Source organism: Mus caroli, unplaced genomic scaffold (genome assembly GCF_900094665.2).
Source record: "Mus caroli unplaced genomic scaffold, CAROLI_EIJ_v1.1 scaffold_16869_1, whole genome shotgun sequence".
Lineage (NCBI taxonomy): Eukaryota > Metazoa > Chordata > Mammalia > Rodentia > Muridae > Mus > Mus caroli.
Window position 1 is genome coordinate 1 of NW_018391253.1, and position 23,983 is coordinate 23,983.

A 23,983-nucleotide genomic window follows, 5' to 3' on the forward strand; every position below is an offset into this window, starting at 1 on the left:
AAGATGGCCTAGTCGGCCATCACTGGAAAGAGAGGCCCATTGGCCTTACAAACTTTATATGCTCCAGTACAGGGGAACCCCAGGGCCAAAAAGGGGGAGTGGGTGGGTAGAGGATTTGGGGGGTGGGTATGGGGGACTTTTGGGATAGCATTGAAAATGTAAACGAGGAAAATACCTAATAAAAAATAAATTAAAAACATAAATAAAAAGTAATGCATACATGGAGAATGGAGCAGAGATTAAGGGAATAACAATCTAATAACCAGTTCTAATTGAGCAACATCCTATGAGTAAGCACTAATCTCTGAATCTACTAAGTATACTTTGTTAGACTGCACACAGGAGTATATTGTGCTCTGTGAGGGTCCACCCAGCATTGACTCATTTTTTCCCAAAACTTAGATTTTATACTTTTTTTTACTAACACATGTGTTCTGATTTTGTTTTGGTCATAAGTATATAAGTATAGTCATTATTTATAAACCGTGGTTGAATACAGTTATCATTTACAATGAAGTCTGGAGTCATACATTTAGTCATCATTGATAAGCCATGATAGAACAGAATTATCTTTTATAATTATTTTTCCTCAACAAACACATATTTCAACATTTAAGAGTATGGAGGCATTCTTTATAAAGGAATAACATCCCACTCCTGGGTAGGGAAAAATTTGTGCACAGAGTGAAGAAAGTTTGATCAGGGAAGGCCCAACTTGGAATGCATTCCATGAGAAGGCACCAAATGCCTGACACTATTACTGATACAAATAAGTGCTTAAAGATAGGATCCAGCACTGCCTGGTCAGAGGCCCCAGACACAAATATAACTGGACTACCTTGTGAGAATGAGAGAGGAGAACCCAATAATTGTAAAGACATTATGCCCATGGAAAGGGGTATTACTGGGGGGGGGGGAATGAACATTGTGTGAGAGGTAAAGGGAAGGAGGAATCGGGTGAAAATATTTGTGAAGTGAGAACAACAGGGGTTCATCATTTAGGTAGTAAATTCATAAATATATATTTTTAAAGGTTCTAGAAGCATCTTTTCCCAAGTATTGCAGCCTGTTCTCTGGCTGGCAGCTTTCTAGGTTTCTAGGGCACTAGACATAATTAAAATCTCCAAACTAGAGTGTGAAGCTTGCATGTCCCAATGGGTGTATTATGCATTTTGGATATCCAAATTACCAATTGTCATTTGGGTCCAAGAAAAACCTTCAGGCCAATGCTACTGTCATTATTTTTCAATTTCTGTCACAATACAATATTTATTTTTCATATCTTGGTAAAATTTCATTTGTCTAATATTGGTCTTATACTGTTTCTTGGTCAGTAAACGTCACAGTGGCCCTTTGTAAGCTAACTTCTCCAAGAAACAGAGGTCCTGATAACTTGGTGCTTTTTTAAAATTAATTAATTAATTAATTAATTAATTAATTTATTTATTTATTTATTTATTTATTTATTTATGTTTATCATTCTCTCAGACCATTGTTTTTCTCTCAGTATAAGCCCTGTGCAAGAGAATATAAATGTTATCCATTTTAAATTTGTTGGTGAATTTTTTTTTTCTGAAGAGGCTTACCATAGATGAGACTAGCAATCTCATATGCCAAGTAATTGCCTGAATGCACTGTAATTAGAGGCTTGTGATTTGATTTTGGTTTAACTTCTCTATCCCTTTGAATCTTGCTGACTTTTTCAAAATTTGCTTTGTTTTGATTACTTTCTTAAATTGTTAGTCAAAAAGCAGATCTTCCAAGAATATCTTGAAACCATATCATCATAGGGAAATCTGTGACATATTTATATGTGTCATAAACTGCACAATGCTAGGGAATCTTCAAGTACACCAAGATAAGGACATCTTCCTAAATGCAGGATATATAGTATACTTTGTAAATACCTGGGCAAGCTTGGGATAGTACACATGAAAGGTGGCATAAATGATTCTTAAATGATCTTCCACCTATCTAATATCCCCAAGTTTTACAAATAATTAAGCTTCCCTCAAGCCTGCAACATGTGCAGATCTAGAATACAACTGAAAAACTGTTGACCATTATCTTAACAAGGACGTCTCCTTTATTGGATCTTTGTCAGAAAGCTGTGCTGGATTTTTGATTTACTGTTCCCTTTAGATATGGGTGTGCCAATGTTATTTTAGTAATGTGGGAGGTGTATCTTCCCCTCCAAGGCTCCTGGCATTTCTGTCACTGGTTAGACTTTTATAGACTTCCAGTGAAGATATAGATTCCCTCTAGTCATCAGACAAATAGGTAAGTTACCAAGAAAATCTTAAAAGTTTATAGCCAAGGATATAGTGATAAGAGAAAATATAGTCTATGACTAAGAGTCATAATAATAAACAAATTCTTATGCTATTGTTCTAACCATCTTATATTTGTTTTCTTTCATATAACAAGGATGACAGAAAGAAAAGCTTACTTTAAGCATGTCTATTATTTTTACAAAATTATGATGAATCATGTAGGAATGCGTAGTAACAAAATAGAAGGCTATATATGATTTTGGATTTTGATTGAGTATTTTATAGCAATTTAGAGAAAATTAGGTAAGATAATAATAAATTAATAAAAACCAAATGAACATTTTATATCAGAGAACATTACAAAAATTCAAAATGAAAAAGTTGTGACATCAGCAATTCTCAAATGAGTTGATTCACCAAAAATGGAAATACTACAAAATATATGTATAAATCTTTAAATTTATTTGCATGTGAAAGTATCTGCCTAACTTAGAAACAGCTGGAAATGTCAGAAATTTTGTCAAACTATGAATATCAGTGCTAAGTAGATTGCTCTGGTGGACTCAAATTTTACTTCTTGTAGTAAACAACATTTCTAAATGAACTCTCAATGAAGTTAGTATGCAAAACATAATGTCTGGATCTAGACTGCTATAAAATTATAAAAATTTTCAATTAATTTATGAGAGGTGGTAGTTTCAATATAAAAATATAAATCCAAAGAGAAAATTATAAATTAACTAAATGCCAAGAGAACTTTACATATATTATTTTGTTCATTTTCAAATATGGTTCATTGAATATATAATAATTTAAACACAAATTATATGGCAACTGTGTTTTTAGTATGATTAATTTATGTACATTAAAAATTATATCCCAATGGACTTTCCAAATTAAATATTTTGTTATTTCAGGCAGAAGGAAGAATACTCATGAAGTTTAAACAATTACAACAATACATAAAAAAAAAGAATTTCTATCCAGAAAAGACTGAAACATTTGCCATGATACAGGAATTATCATTAGGCCTTAGACTCAGAGCACTTGAATCACCAGAGCAAATGTAGTTGTCAAATATGCTAAATAAATGTCTCTCATGCTATAACACTATAATATAGTTGAATAAAGGAATAAAACCTGATAAAATTGCATTCATATTATGATTGTATACTATATTTTAGAATGATATATAAATTATACATTTTATGAAGTTGTTAACATAAAAGCTACATTTATCTTCTTGAACTATATTTTAGGAAAATTCTTCCTTCTTGAGTGTGTTTTCTTCTGGATATGAGTAAATGAATTCTCCTCTGGTCTCAACAAGATAATGTAACACTTGGGTCCAAATATGAAGGCAAGGAGTGCTGTGGTGGAAGCCAAGATTGAGAATACTTCCATAGCCACCATGATCTTCCCTTTAGTGCTGTGGAAGACAGGAAGAAAAGTGACCCAGACACAGAAGAACACCAGCATACTGAATGACAGAAATTTGGATTCATTGAATGTATCAGGCAAATTTCTAGACAGGAAGGCCATGGTAAAACTCCCAAGAGCCAAGAAACAGAGGTATCCCAGGACAGAGTGGAAGGCAACAGCTGAGCCCTTTTTGCATAAAATGATGATGTGTCCATGTTCAGTATGAGCATCTTGGTCAATGAATGGTGGAGAAGTTGTCATCCATATTCCACAAATAAGAAGCTGGATCAGGGTGCAAATAGGAATGATGTAGTTTGGACCTCTTGATAACATTAGCCACCTTACTATTTTCCCTGGAAAACTGATCTTAAAGGCAAGGACCACAGTAATAGCTTTGGCCAACACAGTAGCAAGAGCCATAGTGAAAGTAACTGCAAAGGTAGTCTCCTGAAGGATGCAGGTAGCTGTGCTTGGCTGACCAATGTAGTTCAAAGAACATAAGAAACAGAAGGTGAGTGTGATGAGCAAAATGTAACTGAGAGCTTGATTATTTGCCTTTACAATAGGGGTATCTCTGTATTTCACAAAGATGCCAATAACAAAGACTGTGAGTGCAGATAAGCACAAAGCGATGCTGGCTAGAGTCATCCCCAAAGGGTCTTCATAGGCAAGAAAAGTCACAGATTTTTGGAAGCAGTCTTTCCTCTCTGTATTTGCATATTGACCTTCTGGACACTTCACACACTGGTAAACATCTGGTCAGAAATATAGGTTATCATAAAAACAGGAATCCGTTCCATAGTAATTCCTTTTATTATGAGACATTTCTAACTACTAGACCTGGCAAGAAATCACTATCTTTTGTTTTCTCGGGGCCAAAGTAATACATATAATAGTATGTAGAATTCTTGACTGATAAAGTGAACTTTGTTCCTTCCATATTTCTTTCCACATTTATCTTCACATATAGGATTTTATGAAATCTTTTATAAATACAACTATCTTGCACCTTCCTTTCCCTCAGTTTTTTCCTTACAACTCCTTCTCTCTATTTCTAACTTTTACATATTTATTGCCACTTTGTTCATTCAGTAGAGCCACTGTATGTATAACTGGGAATGGCTTAAATGGGAAAATAGGTAGACTTTCAAGCCCTCCCTTTTTAATGAAAAGTACTGTAGCTTTTCAGCTAGTCAACAACTTTCAATAAATTCCTTAAAAATATTCTTGACTAACAATTAAATTTGAATACATATGCCTTTATTCTCTTTATACACAATATTTTTCTGCCTTTATTGACATTGCTGTAACTCTTTTGATAGTAACTATAATACTAAATTACATTGCAAAAACCTACTGTTGCCTTGATAGTACTCATAATTCACAAATCCTTCTTAACTTACACATGGAAAATCTAGATTAGAAGAAAAAGTTTTGCAAAAATTTTCAGGTTAGGTTTTCTTATACATGAACACTAAATTTACTTTCCTGTTTAAGATTCCTTATGTTTTGAAATTCTGTTCATTCTCTGCTAGAGATAATGGAATATAACTTATTACATTGTATAGTGCTTAAAATCATTCAAAAATATATTTTCATAAAATCTGAATGAAGCACATATTTTCAGGTATTATGAATAATTTTAGAAAAAGTGAGGGATTTTTGAAAAAAAATATTATTATGCTCCAGAACCTATTAATATTTTCATAAATATTATGATTAACATAAAATAGATGCTCCAAAATTTATAAGATACATAATCATTGTATGACAATTTGAATATACTTGATTCAGATAATGGCACTCTTTTGAATTGTGGCCTTGTTGAAAGATGTATGTCACTATGGAAGTTGGCTTTTAAACCCTCATCCTAGAAACCTAGAAGTGATTCTTTTCCTAGAAGATTTCACCTGATAATATAGAACCCTCAGCTCCTCTTGTTCCATGCCTGCATGGATGCTGTCATTCTCTATACTTGAGGAAAATTAACTGAACTTCTGAAACTGTAAGGCAGTAACAATGTAATATTGTTCATATATATATATATATATATATATATATATATATATATGAAGTTGACTTTGTCAAAGTGATTGTTCACAGCATAAAACCGTAACTAACACACAAGTTAGTACCTTTAGTGAGATATTTTTTGATAGATCTGATGATGGCTTTGGTTGGGAAAATGTGAGTTTTGAGATTTTGAATTGCTAAAGAGTAGCATTCTTTAATTTAAGCTTAATGGGACACCCTTGAATGAGTATGGAAACCTTTGCTGCTAAGGGTGATTTGAACTGTGGAAGACTGGTTCTAGATGTTTCAGAAGAGAAGAATTTCTATATAGGTCTGCTCTTGTTATATTTTGTTGAAGGAGGTGGCTATCTTTGACCCCTTTCTAAAGAGCCTACCTGAGAGTAAGATAAAGATATATATATTAACTGACAGAATTAACAAAGTAAATCCCATAAAGCTGAACAGAGACTTTGATCTCTGATTAAGTCTCATGAAGAATATTCTCATATAAGCATAGCAAGTTTAAAATGGAAAAATAGAAAATATATGGTTCAAGTAAGAAGAGATGGCTACCAGGAGACAAAATGAAGCTGGATGCTAATTTCAAGGAGAAAATATAGTAAAGAGAGTGGTGATCTCTGTGCAAGATCTCACCCAACCAAACTATTTTTTGTATTTTCATTTGCAAAGGGAATAATTTGGAGTTTTAATAAGGAATGTTGTCTAGAAATTGATGACAAATGTGTGATCCATATTTTCAGGTTGGAAGACACAGTCTTTTGACCTAGATGATGGATAATAATGATCATGAGAAGCTTGGACAAATGCATGGTCTTACATTCCTTTAATCCCAGAAGACAAAGACAAGCAGTATGGGGCTATGCCCTGTGCACAGACAGTTGGCTACCTGGTTGAGCACAGGTCTGGAACTCCAGTAAGCCTATGAAAGTTAAGTGTTCAGCCATGCCTCCTGGGTCCCTGCATCCTCTCAGAGCTATGCCTCCCACAGACCCCTGCAGAGAGGTACATGTCCATCAGTCATGTAGGCAATGCCCCAAGATCCTGGTATACTGTCTTCACTCCACCCTTACATGGCAACAACCATGTACCCTAGAGATACCTAGCAACTGCCAAGATAGTGCAGCTCACTATAAAAGAGTTGCTTGCCCACTCCTTACTCTCTTACCTCTTATTTTCATGCTCTCTTGCTCCCCCTCTCTCTGCCTTCCCTTCCCACATGTCTTCACATGGCCACCATGTCTGGCCTGTATTTCCCTACTCTCTTTCTCTTTCTGCCTTTCTAAAATTTACACCCGAAAACCATGGACCACCTCTTCTTGTTGAGATCTACTGTGCAGGAGCAAGGGAGTATATTTTCCCCTAAAGACCTGTATGTCTAACTTTCCACCAGAAAGCCTGCACTTTAGCCAAGGCTGCCAGCAAAGTAATCTTAAGAAACCTGCCCACTTACCAAACAAAGATTCTCTTCCATGTGGGAATGCAGCAAGAGATCTTCTCCTGCCCTTTTCTTCGGCCCTGGGTCAGAGTCTGCCCACAAATTCCCAGTCCGTTCTCAGTCCATCCATGACATAGAGCAGTATGAGGTATGACTAACAATGAGAACCTGTCATCTCTGGCCTCCTTTTACCCAGAGCCTCTAGAACCTGCTCTTCTATGGTAACATAAGGCATCTTTGGTGGCCAATAATTGGAGCCCGAATACATCTGGTTAGAGGGGACCCAGACAGTGACCTCCCTCACCCCCAGAGTGACATCTGCCCAGCAGTTCTACGGAGATATAGACAGTCAAATTTCAGGAATCTCACATCACCCAGTGGACATAGCCTGAGCAGATATTGGACCATACTTTTTTTCCTGCAAAGCAGATCCTTGAGTTTAAGGCCAGCTTGTGACAGAGCAAGTTCAAAGTATGGAAAAGCTTAAATCCAGATGTGATATAGTACATGCATTATATCTAAGTATTGTGGGGACAGAGCCATACAGATATTTGAGTTCAAAGCCAATTTAAAGAACAAGTCGAAGGAGAGCCAAGCTTATGCAGTTAGAGAATTTTAAAACAAAAGCTGGTAATAGAACAAGCTTAGAAGCACTGGCCATGTGGCTCTGGCTTGTTATTAAATAAGAATTAGGGACTAACAGAACAATTGATGCTGGTTAGCTAGACCTAGGAAATTAGCAATAATTAAGAATTGAGCAGCATCACTGAGGGAAAATCATCTGCAAACTCATTTCTGAGAGTAAAAAAGATGTGTTCCTGAGAGGGCCATGGTTTTACCTTGATCTGCCTCTTGACTTGGTGTTAAAGTTACCCAGGTGTTACTGGATTTCAAATTATGATAGGCTCATGGAGAGTAACTGAGGCTTGGTACTGTGAGAAATCTTGAGATGGCATTGGAGATTGTAAAGCTTCAGTTGCAGTTCATGTCCTAGGACTAGAGGGGATACAAGGAAGTTGAGTCTTGGCAACATGAAGAAAGCCTATGAGAGGCTACTAGTAAAGCCCAGCTGAACTGCAAGACCCAGTGTATTGGAGATGTCAATAGCATCAGATGATCACCAAAAACATGAGCATGAATAGAGTGGAATCATCCAAGGACTAGAGAGCTGTAGAGAGCAGAGCTAGAGATATATTGCAAGCCCTTTGGAGGAGCCTAGAAGATCATGTCTTTTCAACATCAGGGATGTTGAAAGAAGAAGCAATAATGTTGAAGTAGACTTGGAAACCCCAAAATGTTCATGATTCCAGACCCATGAGATATCTGCTGTGGAAAGCTGCTAACAGGGATTGAAACAAGCCCAGGAGAAAGAAGTTTGTTACAGTCAACAAAGGTGAAAAATTAGTGGAGATCTGAATATCTCCTTGATGTCAGACATGGATATCCAGGGTTGGAATTTGCCCAACTGGTTTGTGTCTTGCTTAAGAGTTTGAATTAATCTCAGAAGAGATTTTGAACTTGAATTTTTATTAATGTTCAAAATGTTATAAAATATGTGAATGTTGTAGTTTGGACAAAATGTAATTTTTCAAAATGTTATGCCTAGATATTGACTTCATAAATTCAAGTGTTTAAACATGCAAATGGAGCCAAGGGAGTGGAAAGTCCTAGTTTGAATACATGTGGCCCAGGGAGTTCTAACTATTTGGGGGTATGTATTGTTGAAGGAGTTGTGTCAGTGTGGGCATGGGTTTTAAGACCCTTATCTTATGTGCCAAGAAACCAACCTGTCTTTTATTAGCAGCCTTCAGAAGAAGATGGAGAATTCTCAGCTCCTCTGAATCATGCTTGACTGGATGATGTTATGCCCCTACCATGATGATAATTGACAGAATCTCTGAATTGGTAAGCCAGTCCAATTTAAAGGTTGTCCTTATATAGTTTGCCTTTTTCATGGTGGTTTTGTACAGCAGTAAAACTCCAAGACAGTGGATTACATAATATTTCTATATTTCTTAAAATATGATTGATAACCAGGGTGTTAATTTTACTGCATTAATAACATTGAATTGATATTTTAATGTATAATAGATAATATTAACTTTCTGTTCAACTTTATATCAGTATTCTTTTCCAATTTACAGTGTTTAGCATTCTTTGAGCTACATAATGTTGTACAATGTAATTAATTAAATACACTGGCCAGATTTGTTCTTAGTGTGTGAATGAATCTTATTACACATAAACAGGATACATTCAAGAATGCCTTTATATATTCGTGTGTGTGTGTGTGTGTGTGTGTGTGTGAAGATTATGCTTGGTTAAAATCTTGAGAGTAAAATTTATCATTATTTATCATTATTGAAATGTGGTATTAAAGGAAGATAGTATGGACACTTCATAAGAATCAGAAGTGTCCATTTGAAGTTAATTGTCTCAAAATTTGTGAAGAATTGTGTTTGAATTTTGTTGGAGATTGTAATGAATCTGGACATTGATTTTGGTTAGATGGCCATTTGCACTATGTTAATTCTACGGATCTGCAAACAAGGGAGATGTTTTCATCTTTTGATAACTTCCTCAATTTCTCTCTTCAGAAACTTGAATTTTGTGTCATACAGATCTTTCACTTTCTTAGAGCTACATGAGGTTGATGCTATTTGTATTTAAAATGAATGGTAGTGTTCTCTAACTTCTTTCTCAGACATTTTGTTGCTTAGGAATAGGAAGGCACTTAATTCTTTGTGTTGATTTTGTATCCAGCTACATTCTTGAGTGGTTATATCAGCTGTATGAGTTCTCTGGTAGAATTTTAGGGATACGGAGGTTGTTGAATATACAAAGTTTCACCAATGTAATCCACTACATCAAAAAACTCAATGAAAATAATATGGTTATTTCACGAGTAGCTGGAAAAGCATTTGACAATATACAACAAATTTTCATGTTAAGAGTATTGGAGAGATCAGTATTTAAGGCCCTAATGAAACATAGTAAAGGCAATATACAGCAAATCATTAGCCAATCTCTGATTAAATAGAGAGATACTTTTAGTAGTCCTACAAATAAAGGGACAAGGATGCTCACTCTCCAGTTACCTATTCAATATAGCACTTGAAGTTCTAGGTATAGCAGTAGGACAACAATAATAGACCAAGACGACACATATTTAAAAAGAAATACTCAAGATATCATTATTTGTGGATGATATATCAGTTTGCATAAGCGACCTCAAAAAAAATCTACTAGAGTTCTTCTATAGCTAATAAACAACTTAAGCAAAGTAGCTGGATAATAAATTAACTCACATAACTTATTAGCCTTCCTCTACACAAAGGATAAACAGGATGAGAAAAATATTTGAAAAACAACACCCTTCACAATAGGCAGAAATATTACAAAATATCTTGGTGTAACTCTTACCAAGTAAGTGAAAGATCTAGATGACAATAACTTCAAATTTTTCATGAAAGCAATTGGAGAAGACCTCAGAAAATGTAAAGACCAACCATGCTCAAGACTCCATCAAGATCCAAACATATTTCTTCACAAACATTGAAAGAGCAATTCTCAAAAGCAAAAAGCATAGCTTAGCAAAAACAGTTCTTAACCAGAAAGAACTTTTTGTGGAATTACCATATCAGACATCGAGCTGTACTACAGAGTAATACTGATAAAAACAAAGCAAAACATTGTATTGGTACATATATAGACAGGCCAGTAAATGTAATAGAAAAGAAGACCTAGCAATAAGCCCCTATACATATGGACTCTTTTAATTTCACAAAGAAGCTAAAAACATACAATCAAAAATAGAAAGAAAAGAAAAAGGAAAAAGAAAATATAAAAGAGAGCATATTCAACAAATGGTGCTATTCTAATTAACAGTCTATATTAAGAAATATAAAAACAGATCAATATTTATAACTTTTCTGAAAACTCAAGTCCAAGAGGATCAAGGAACTCAGCATAAAGCCGAGAATTCACAACAGAAAAAACTCTAAAATCTAAAACCCACTTAAAAAGTAAAGTTCTTATTGATCAGTGTAATGCAAATCCAAACAACCCTGAGATTCCACCTTATACAAATTAGTATGGCTAAGACTGAAAACTCAGGTGGGAGTACATGTTGGCAAGGATGTGGAGAAAGTCGAAAACTATGCTATTGCTTTTGGGATTACAAACTGGTACAACCACTCTTGTAATCACTCTTGCAGTTCCTCAGAAAATTGGAAATAGACCTACTTGAAGACCCAGCTATAACACTCGGGTATATACTCAATTAATTCTACAACATAACACAGGGATAAGTGCAATACTATGTTCATAGTGGCCTCATTTGTAAGAGTTAACAGCTGGAAGCAACCCAAATGCCCTATAACAGAAAAAAAAATGGATACAGAATATGTGGCATATTTACACACTGGAGTATTTCACAGTAATTGAGATCAAAGGCACAAGGATTTTTGAAGAAAAATGGATGAAAGTATAAAATGTCATCCTGAGTAAGAAAATACGAACCCCTAAAAATGCATCACATGTACTCACCTAATAAGTTGATATTAGCCAAAAAGCACAGATTACCTTGGATACAACCCACAGAGATTAAGAATTTTAAGAAGCAGAAAGGCCAAGATGGAGATAAATAACAGGTTAAAGAACAGTGGGAGGGTTGCCACAGAGAGGGGACCATTACTGGATTGCAAATAAATAAATGAATTAATTTCATATGGTGTGTGCTTATAGATTTAGAATATTTGTTCATTTCCATAAAAGCAGGAAGCATAGAAGCAACAAGGGAGAGATCTCACCGGAACCCACATTAACTGCTTAAATCCTGATTTGAAGGCAGCAGCAGAAAAAAACTAAATAGAGACCAGATGCCACATGGACTTTTAAAATCTAAAAACAGTTCCTATCAGTACACCACCCCCTAAAAGTCCACAACCCCTAATCTTTCCTAATGTGTCTACTAACAAAATAAAATGTTCTGTAAAACTAATCCCATAGAAGCCAGAAAGTTACCAAGACCTTCAGTGTACAGAAGACTACAAAATAATATTTTTTTTCTGAACACAGTGAAATTGTTCCCATGAATTCATAACACATGAGAAATGGTGTTAGATTAATACTGGTTTAACACAGACAAATTTCAGCATAGATATTGGAGATAGCCATGAAGACACCACTATCTACAGAGGTGTTAGGAATTGATAGATACTGGGAGGATAATCAGTTTTCTTTTTCAGTGTGCAGGAACTGGTTAGTTAACAACCTTTAAGTGTCATCCACACATGTAAGTATACATGAGTATCATTAAGTGTATTAGTTTTTTTGTTTGTTTGTTTGTTTGTTTTTTATTTCTACAGTAAATGTTAGGAAGGGTGCAATAAATCTGGGAAGAGTGTGAGTGGTAAATGTAATAAAAACTTATTGTATACAAATATGAAACAAGTAAAAATGACAAATAAGCTGTTATTGTTCCTTATAAAGATACAACATGTCTGAGCCTTAAATGGTTCTTACAAATCATAGAAATGCATTTTGAAAAACTATCTTTGATAGTTTATTAGTACGTGTTAAATTGTGCTGTGAAATGAAAAGCATAGAAAAGTACAGGAAAATATATTGTGTCTACAAATACCACTATTGGCACTGGATTAAAGATATAAATCATGAATGATCTTTAGTGGATGTGTTGAGCAATTTAAAGGGGATGGTATGAATATGACATTTTATGTCCTTTAAAGAAGTAATAAAATCTTCATATCTGACTTCAACTCAGATCTTTTTCATTTGCCAATACATTGTGGAATCCAGCAGAAAAACAGAAAATTTCCATAATATCTACCTGTCTCATTGAAAATCTCATTGTCTGCATAAGGAGTATACCTGAAGCAACAGATGGCCTTGCCCTCCAGGATTACTTTCCTGAATCCAGGCCCACAACTGTCACTGCACACAGACTGAGAAATTCAGACCAATTTCCCTTATGAATGTCAGTGCAAAATTACTCAATAAAATTCTCACAAAATGAATCTAAGAACATATCAAAATGATCATCCATCATGAATATGTAGGCCTCATCCCAGTGATGCAGGGTTGGTTCAATATTTGGACATTCATCAACGCAACTTACTATAAAAAAACAAAAACAAAAATAAACAACAACAACAACAACAAAACCCATATGATCATCTCATTAGATTCTGAGAAACCATTTGACAAAATCCAACACTCATTCATGTTAAAAGGGTTGGAAAAGTCAGAAATTAAAGACCCATAACTAATCATATTAAAAGCAATATACATCAACCCAGTAGTCAACATCAAATTAAATGGAGAGAAATTTAAGTAATCCCACTTAAATCAGGGAATAAATAAGGCTCCCCACTCTCTCGCTACATATTCAATATAGTACTTGAAGTCCTAGCCAGAGAAATTAGAAAAATAAATAAATAAATAAATAAATAAGAGATCAAAGGAATACACATTGGAAAACAAGAAGTCAAAATATCACTATGTGCAGATGATATGATAGTATTAATAAGTAACCTGAAAAATTCAACTAGAGAACTCCTACACCTGATAAACAACTTCAGCAAAGTAGCTGGATTTAAAATTAACTCAAAGAAATCAGAAGCCTTCCTCTACTCAAAGGATATACAGGCTGAGAAAGAAATAAGAGAAACAACACTCTTCACAATAGTCACAAATAATATAAAATACTTTGTTGTGACTCACACTAAACAATTGAAAGAACTGTATGATATGATCTTCAAGTCTCCGAAGACAGAAATTGAAGAAGATATCAGAAGATGGAAAGATTTCCCGAACTTATGAGTTGGAAGGATTAAAGTAATAAAAATGGCCAACTTGCCGAAAAGAAATCTACGGATTCACTGTAATTCCCAACAAAATTCCAACTCAAATTTTCAAAGATTTAGAAAGAGCAATTTTCAGATTCATTTGGAATAACAAAAAACCTAGGATATTGAAAACTAATGTCAACAATAAAATAACTACTAGTGTAATCAATATCCTTGACCTCAAGTTGTAGTACACAGCAATTATGTGGGAAAAACTGCATAGTATTAGTACAGTGACAGGCAGGTAGATAAATGGAATAGAATTGAAGACCCAGAAATGAATCCACACACCTATGGACACTTGATCTTTGACAATGGAGCTAAAATCATCCAGTGGAAAAAGGACAGCATTTTCAACAAAACGTGTTGGCTCATCTGGCAGATAGCATGTAGAAGAACACAAATTGATCCATTGTACAATGCTCCTATCCAAGTGGATCAAAGAACTCCACATAAAACCAGACACACTGAAACTAAAAGAAAAGAAAGTGGGGAAGAACCTTGAGCACATGGGCACAGGAGAAAATTCCCCGAACAGAACACCAATAGCTTTGCTCTAAGATCAAAAATTGACAAATGGAACATCGTAAAATTCCAAAGCTTTTGTAAGTCAAAGGACACTGTCAATAGGACAACAGATTGGGAAAATATCTTCATGAATCCTTCATCTGATACAGAACTAAAATTCAATATGTACAAAGAACTCAGAAAGTTAGATTCCAAAGAACCAAATAAACTTTTAAAAATTTGGGTACAAACCAAAGAAAGAATTCTCAAATGAGTAATACTGAATGGCTGAGAAGAACCTAAATGTTTAACATCCTTAGCGTTCAGGGAAATGCAAAAAAAAAAAACCTGAGTTTCCACCTCAAACCAGTCAGAATGCATAAGATTAAAAACTCAGGTGACAGCAGCTGCTTACTACATTGTGGAGAAAGAAGAGCCCTCCTCCATTGCTGGTGGTATTGCAAACTGGTATAACCACTCTGAAAATCAGTCTGGCGGTTCTTCAGAGAAGTGGACATAGTACCATCCGAGGACCCAGAAATAGCACCCCTGGGCATATACCCAGAAAATTCTCCAAATTTTAATAAGCATGGTCCACTATGTTTATACCAGACTTATTTATGCTATCCAGAATCTGGACTTGTCCCAGATTTCCTTTAATAGAGAAATGAAAATAGAAAATGGGCGACATTTACACAATGGAGTACTAGTCAGCTATTAAAAACAATAAATTTATGAACTACTTAGGCAAATAGATGTAGCAGGAGGATAACATCCTGAATGAGGTAACCCAATCACAAAAGAACACATATGATATGCCCTCACTAATAAGTGGATATTATCCCAGAATCTTGGATTACCCAAGATACAAATCACAAACCAAATGAAACTAAAGAAGGAAGACCAAAGTACGGATCCTTCAATCTGTCTTAGAAGGGGGAACAAAATATCCATGGAAAGAGTACAGAGTCAAAGTGTAGAGAAGAGACTGAAAGAATGATCTTCCAAAGACTGCCACACCTAGGGATACATCCCATATACAATCACCAAACCTAGATACTATTGTGGATACCAACAACTGCTTGCGGAAAGTAGCCTGATATAGCTGTTTTCTGGGTGGCTCTGCCAATGCCTGACAAATACAGAAATGGATTCTCACAGCCATCCATTGGATGGAGCACAGGGTCCCCAATAAAGGAGCTAGAGAAAGGACCCATGGAGCTGAAGGGGTTTGCAGTACCATAGGAGCAAGAACAATATGAACTAACCAGAATGCCCAGAGCTCCCTGGGACTAAACCACCACAAAATGAACACATGGTGGGACTCATGGCTCAAGCTTCACATATAGCCTAGGATGGCCTAGTCAGTCATCAATGGAAGGAGAGACCCTTGGTCCTTTGCAAACTCTATGCCCCATTGCAAGGAAATGCCAGGGCTAGGAAGTAGGAATAGGTTGGTTGGTGAGCACGTATATTGCTAGGGAATAAGGGATTTTAGGAGGTAAAACCAGGAAAGAAGATAATATTTGAAATATAAAAAAGAAACTATCTAATAAAAAAGAAGAAATTAAAAATAATTACATATGTCTCTACTCAGGTCTTTTTCATTCGCTAATGTATTTTTGAATCCAGTGGAGAAATAGGAAGTTTTTCATAATATCTTCATTTACCTGTCTCATTAGAAATCTCATTGTCTCCACAAGGAGTGCACTTGTAGCAGCAGATGGCCTTGCCCTCTAGGTTTACTTTCCTGAATCCAGGATTACAACTCTCACTGCATACAGACTGGGGGATCTGAGAAGAATGAGAAGAACGTTATCTAATGCTTTGTATTTTAATAAAAAAATCATATAAACAGATTTGAAGGTCATACACAGAAGACAGGAGTATTGTTATTTACACCTAGAGCTATTTATAAGATACTTTGTAGTAATAAGGAATGGGAAAATGGTGGTAGCTCCCATAAAGTCACAGATTCCAGGATCCATTGGTGATGACATTAGCTGATATGCCACATAAAGAGTAGAGATAACCTGTTGAGACCATATCCACAGGTTAGGCAATGCCCCGGGATGAAGGATGGTGGCATTAAACCATCTGAAAAATATTAACCCAGAATTACTCTTACCTAAAGAAAACACAGGGACAAAGAGAGGAGCAGAGACTGAAGGAAAGGTAATCCAAGACTGCCCCACCTAAGGGTCCATAGATATGCAACCTCCAAACCCAGACACTATTGTTGATGCCAAGATGTGCTTGCTGATTGGTGCTAGATATAACTGTCTCCTGAGAGGCTCCAGTATTGCCTTACCAATACAGGTGAGTATTCTTGCACCCAGCCATCTGAGTACAAGGACCCCCAATGGAGGAGTTAAGCACTGAAGGAGCTGAAAGCCTTTCAGACCCCATAGTAAAAACAACAATATCAATGCATAGGAACCCCCAGATCTCCCAGGGACTAAACCACCAACCAAAGAATAAACATGGATAGATCCAAGGCTACAGCAGCATAAGTAGCAAAGAATGGCTATATCTAGCATCAAGGGGAAGGGAGGCCCTTGGTCTTCTGAAGGCTTAATTCCCAGCTTAAGGGAATGCTAACTAGGGCAATGAGTTGGGATAGGAGGATATGAGCAGCACCCTCATAGAAGCAGGGGAAGGGCGATGGAATAGGGATTGGCATATGGGAAACCAGGAAGGGAGATAATATTTGAATTGTAAATAAAGAAAATAAACAATAAAAATGTTTAAAAAGATAGTGAAAAAAGTAATAAACTATTAGGACCTTGAGAAGGCAAACGTGTTAAAATTCCATCTGAGAATGATCGCAGTGTTAAAATATTTGGAAACTTAATGAGTTAAGGACAAGTTTTTGAAACATTAGTGATTAGCAACATGATTTAGGAAACAATGAGATCCGTCTACTCTAATACTACCTTTGTATTTTCTGACACCTGTGTTGAGCATCACAAGTTCCACCATTACTGTGAATCTTGACTGTCAATTTGAGGGGATTTATAATTATCATGGAAGCAAAAATATGTATTTGTACATATGTTTATTTGTAAAACATGTAGATAAATTTAGCTAAGGTGAAAATGTTCATTGAAATTTTAAATGTCTCTATTTATTTTACAAATGTCACAATTGCAGAGAAGATAGAAGAGATCTAAAGTATTCATTGCTTTTTGCATTCAGAGAATATCATATCATCTGTACCCTCTTACATGTTAAAATCATACATTTCCAAATATAATACTTTGCATCCTCAAATTGTCCTGTTAGTTCTTTCAAGATATTATTAAACATTGGATGAGGTAGGACATATTGAGAATCAAAGGACAATTAAGGGAGGTTAATGAAGTTCTTATATGATATTATGAAAGAAAAATATTCCATACAGGATAAAGCATGTGAATGTTTATTTCCTTTTTTGGTGACATTATATAGGAAGTTATTGAAACTGTAAGGGATCCAGATTTTCTGATGAAATTACGGCACAGTGTTTGGGAATTGAAAAAATTAAAAAGTTTCCTCAGTTCCAGGTTTGTAATTTTATTTAATGTTAGTGTATTTGGATAGAAACATTTTCTTTAAATTTCCTATGCCTGTCTCCAGTACAACCACTTGTTGTCATGCTTTTATCCTTGGTAGATTCTGATACTTCAAGAACCATAAAAACTTTTAGTCATTCTTATAAAGAAAATATTTGGTCATTGTTTTTCAATCAAACAATAAAAATAAATGTGATATTGTTTTATGACGTTAATCCCAAATGAAATTTTTATAGAGTACATTAACACATGAGTCAGTTGGAGATCCAAATTCCCTTTTACATTGTGTCACATCCCTAATTTGTTACAAATGGAGAAAACAAATCCTCATGTGAGTTAGCAGGGGAGAACTTATTGAACATTATATAATTCCATTGATCTGAACAAAGGAAAATCAAAAGCCAGTATACTAGAAATACTTTATGGTATTTATACTGATAAAGTGTCATGGAATTTAAGCAAATCATCATTATATTTGAAAACGTAATTGTGTAACTAATATAGGCACTAAGCATTTAGATAATATATAACCCACCTCTGAAAATATTTCTGGCCATTGTATCATGTGTTCAGATAATGACAACTGTTGACGCTGAGGAGCATTTGCAGAAAAGGATCCTATTTTCACTTTTAATCCAAGGCCTTTTGGTAAATTCCAAAGGTTAAGAATATCATAATCTGTATCTATTGTCTGTCTCCAATTTAAACTCCTTTTGTCTTTCAGTTCAATATCCTTCAGGAAAGTGTTAAGCTTAAAGAGAAATATAAATTTAGATTTAACTGTGCACAAGGGGAAGAATAAAACATTGGTTTTAGAAAGTTTCGTATTTTACTTAAATTCTTCTGTGAACATCAACATTAATGAAGATTTCATTAATGATGACTAAGTAAAAACCTAAGTGTTCAAAATACCATTATTATTGATCTTCAAGTGAAAACTGAGAGCCAAGCTCAAGTAAGCAATCAATGACCACTGACGTATAAGAAAATATGAACTTTTTTGAAACCTAGCAAGACTCATTTGCATTTAGAATATGTTCAGAGCTACAGAGCCAAAAATGAGGATACTGATGTCAAGGAATTAAATAAAAGGCATCGTTTCTATATAAATCAACCATCGTGGTTTCACTTAAGTGTCCCTGTTTTAATTTTTTTGGTAATAAATATATAAAGTAATGATTATATTAATTGCTACTATTTCCGTAAGAAGGCTGTACAGCTAGGTATTCATGACAAGAACTTGAATTTGACTAAGCATATTTGTTCCTGGTGTCTTACACACGACTTCACAACATCATTCACTTGAAACTATCTTGACTTCTAGGTAAAATTAGAAACACAAATAATTCTTGATTGTGGACAAGACAACTGAATTTTACAGTACCTAAGTTAGTGTTGTTGCAAATCTCTTATGCCAGAGTGCTGACAATAAAATACAATAGAAAGGTTATTACCTGCCATGGAAAGAACACCATCCCTTCTCCATTTTCATATGGTTGCATTTGAAGTTGCTGAAGTCTAATCTCATGGAGGCTGTGAGCCACAGCATACACACCATTGTAAATACTTGTGCTCTCTGCATTCATGACCACATCAAATATGTGTCGAGGTAATATATCCAAAGAAGCATTGGTTTGACAGTTGTTCAAAACTTGACAATTAGTGTCAGCAAATGAGCACTTGAAGAACAAATACCACAGCTTAGGAAGATAAATGTCTTCTGGGTATTTATTAGGATTAACTGTTTCAATAAATTTGGTAAACTCAAAATTCTCTCTATAATTGTGCTTAAAAATTAGGCTTCCATGGAATGAATCTAACATGAAATAGTCAGCTCTGTCAATAACATGATGTTCAATGTTCATGATCCAGACATTCCGTGTCAATAACCTTTGTTCAATATTCCGCATTACACCTACTAGCGAATCAACATCACCATAAACAATTGTTACATTTGTCTCATCCATATGTTCCCAGAATTTGGCAAAATGTGAAGTCCATGTGGCTGGGACCATTTTTACAAAAGCTAGGCAGATGCCTTTTCTCTCCATCTCCTCCCTAAAATCTGATACAATCTTATTTCCTTTGTGGTCATCAGGGAGTATGAGACCAACCCACGACCACCTAAAATGAACCATTAATGAAACAATGGCAAGTGAAAGATATGTGTCCTTGGGGGCCATCTGGTAGAGAGAAGGATACTGATCACGGTCACTTAATAAAGGATCATAAGGTCCAAAAGTAATCTTAAAGTAAATTGGATAGAAGAAGAAAGAATATTAATACCAATCAAAATTTCATTCCTGAAGCAATAGAAGAAGACAGGAGAACATTTTAAAGGGACATGCCAGTTACTACATTTAACAGAAATGTTTGTGAGGACTGTAAGTCTCTCCCAAGGATTTACTGTATTTCATTTACTACATTCAATCTTTATTTTGCAAGGAAGAGAATTCAGAATTTACCCCATGTTCTGAGTATTTCTTTGATGTTTAGATAATTGGACAGTCACTCTTTTAGTTTAAAGACAGCTCTAATATGAACAAGGAGAACTGACTCTTAGTTCCAACAATCCAAATTTTCTCACCTGTGGAAATTTAAAGAGTTGAAGCAATGTCCCTATTTGGGCGGATGTTATCCATGATGTTCCTGTGAGTGCAACAGTAAAATTTCTCTTTTTACAATTGTAATTAGGTAAATACTTTCTTTGCACAAGAGCTGTGAGCCAAATAAAAGCATTATCAAGAGTGTACTTCTCAGTGAATCTGACATTGTAGAAATCAAAACCAAGAGATATGTTGGGTAACAGATTGGGGTTCCCATTGATCTCCTCAATTGCAAATTGCAGAGCAAGAATATACTGGTAGTTCTTAAAGTTATACCTGTGTAAGTGGCATACAAACACAAAAGGGGATGATCAACTTTACCATACACATCTACATATTTAAGACAGTAAATTATATAGTTTAATTTTGAATCTATAAAATGTGTAATTTAATTTCTTCAGCATGACCAAATGTATTCCATTATGTAAACAAGTTTAGGTAAGCTCCTTTAACATTACTATCTATTATTTATAGGTCTTCAAAGCATATATTATTTATATTTCATAGATTGACTCTTTATACATTCTGTTTACAAGTTAGGAATCATTTTCCCCCCAAATGCCCATCTGTTGGAATGTAGATCTTTTGCCTTTTGCGATCTTCTTATATGAAAACCCACTATTTTATTATCAACTTAACTACTTCTTAAAAAGAGATCTTGATTAAATAATATTCTGAACTTCATTTCATTGCATGAGACCAAGGTAGATATTTATCTGATGTAATTTTTTGAGTATGGCAGCATGAAATTACTAATGTCATAGAAAGAAATAGGAAAGCCTGTTTCTGCGTCTGAATAGATGACATTAAATGAGTACAGTGCCTTGACCTTTCATTTTTATCATTGTGTATATTATGGTGATTTTATGTGTGACTGTGTGCATGTATGTCTCTTAAAAAGTATGTTTGTATATATTTCAGAAAGAATAAATTTAAGTCAAGAAAACAACAGGTTGATTCCTAGCTATTAACTTTACTTATAGTATATTATATTTATTTGATTATGTAGTTCTGTATTAATGCACTAATATATCTATGCATTTCATTCATTTACTGCTCAGTTGCTTGCTCCCTTTACTCAGTAACTCTGTATATATGACTTGACTATATGTTGTTTTGTTTATCATGCTGATATTTTTTATTAAGTATTTTCTTCATTTATATTTCCAATGCTATCCCAAAAGTCCCCCATCCCCTTCGACCCACTCTCCTACCCACCCACTCCCACTTCTTAGCGCTGGAGTTCCCCTGTATTGAGGCATATAAAGTTTGCAACAACAATGGACCTCACTTTCCAATCATGGCCAACTAGGCCATCTTCTGATACATATGCAACTAGAGACAGGACCTCCGGGGAGTACTGGTTAGTTCAGATTGTTGTTCCAACAATACGGTTGCAGACCCTTTTAGCTCCTTAGGTTCTTTCTCTAGCTCCTCCATTGTGAGTCCTGTGATACTTCCAATAGGTGACTGTGAACATCCACTTCTGTGTTTGCTAGGCCCTTGCTTAGCCTCACAAGAGACAGCTATATCAGGGTCCTTTCAGCAAAATCTTGCAAGTATACGGAATGGTGTTAGCCTTTGGAGGCTAATTATGGGATGGATCCACGGGTATGGCAATCTTTAGATGGTCCAGGCTTTCGCCTCAGCTCTAAACTTTGTCTCTGTAACTCCTTCCATGGGTGTTTTGTTCCCAATTCTAAGAAGGGGCAAAGTGTCCACATCTTGGTCTTCTTGTATCTTGGGTATTATAAGATTCTGGGATAATATCCACTTATCAGTGAGTACATATATTGTGAGTTCTTTTGTTATTGTGTTACCTCACTCAGGATGATGCCCTCCAGGTTCATCCAGTTGCCTAGGAATTTCATAAATTCATTCTTTTTAATAGCTGAGTAGTACTCCATTGTGTAAATGTATCACATTGTCTGTATCCACTCCTCTGTTGAAGGGTGTCTGGGTTCTTTCCAGTTTCTGAATATTATAAATAAGGCTGCTATGAACATAGTGGAGCATGTGTCCTTCTTACCAGTTGGAACATCTTTTGGGTATATGCCCAGGAGAGGTATTGTGGAATCCTCCAGTAGTACTCTTGTCCAATTTTCTGAGGAACCACCAGACTGATTTCCAGACTGGTTGTACAAGCTTGAAATACCACCAACAATGATGCACTGTTCCTCTTTCTCCAAATCCTCGCCAGCATCTGCTGTCACCTGAAATTTTGATCTTATCCATTCTGACTGTTGTGATGTGGAATCTAAGGATTGTTTTGATTTGCATTTCCCCGATGATTACAGACGCTGAACATTTTTTCAGATTCTTTTGAGCCATTCAGTATTCCTCAGGTGAGAATTATTTGTTTAGCTCTGAGCCCCGTTTTTTAATGGGGCTATTTGATTTTCTGGAGTCTACCTTCTTGTGTTCTTTATGTATATTGGATATTAGTCCCTGATCTTATTTAGGATAGGTAAAGATCCTTTCTCAGTCTGATGGTATCAGGCTGATATTTAACTCAAAATTATCCACCTGTCCCATTTTCCAGACTACTGGGGATAAAGACTTGCACTAGCATATCTGCCTGCTCAATTTCTTAGTTTTATTATCACATATGCCTAGATCTCTGCACAGTCAACCTAAAGATATTATGTTGTTTCTTTCTCATACCCCCCATATGATCACAGGATTACAGGCATATACTCTTATTCTTTTGGGAGGTATAAACTCAATAACTCAGACTTCTTGTGTTCTACTCTCTGAAACAAATCTTTATCTGTTTATTAATATATTTTGTGGAAAAATACATGTTACCTTGAAAGGCCCCAAATACATAACAACAAAAGAATATTACTTAATATATATGTCAAAGTGAGTTGATCACAGAAACAAAACAAAACAAAACAAAAGTTCATTAAGATTTCATTGTAGACAGAGCTTCTAAGGCAGCCCCCTTTTCGGGCCCCAGTCATATGGCCTCTTTCCCAGCCAGAGGATAGGGTTCTGCCCGGCTTGGGAGCGCTTTGCCTGAGCATCAGCAGCAGACATCTTAGTTCTCGAACTCCACCGAGAGTATTCTGCATATGTGAGAGTGCGGAATACAGAAGCTAGCAGCTTCAGGGACAGGCAGGAGCCACAGAGCTTCTAAGGCAGCCCCCTTTTCAGGCCCCAGACATCCAGCCACTTCCCGGCCAGAGGATAGGGGTCCACCCGGCCTGGGAGGTCTTGGCCTGAGAATCTGCTGCAGACATCTTGGTTCTGGGACTCCTCCAAGACTGTTCTACACAGG

At 35.5% G+C, this 23,983-nt stretch overlaps 1 protein-coding gene across 1 annotated transcript; it reads right to left on the reverse strand.

The window, feature by feature from the left end:
• Window positions 1-3,521: 3,521 nt before the first annotated feature.
• LOC110289072 (vomeronasal type-2 receptor 116-like) lies at window positions 3,522-20,999 on the reverse strand. Its single transcript, XM_021155277.1, has 5 exons — window positions 20,682-20,999; window positions 19,549-20,340; window positions 18,630-18,845; window positions 16,211-16,334; window positions 3,522-4,450 (listed from the first exon to the last, which is right to left on the reverse strand). The coding sequence occupies exons 2-5, from the start codon at window positions 20,275-20,277 to the stop codon at window positions 3,522-3,524; spliced, it is 1,998 nt and encodes a 665-aa protein (XP_021010936.1). The 5' UTR covers window positions 20,278-20,340; window positions 20,682-20,999.
• Between the last annotated feature and the right edge of the window lie 2,984 nt (window positions 21,000-23,983).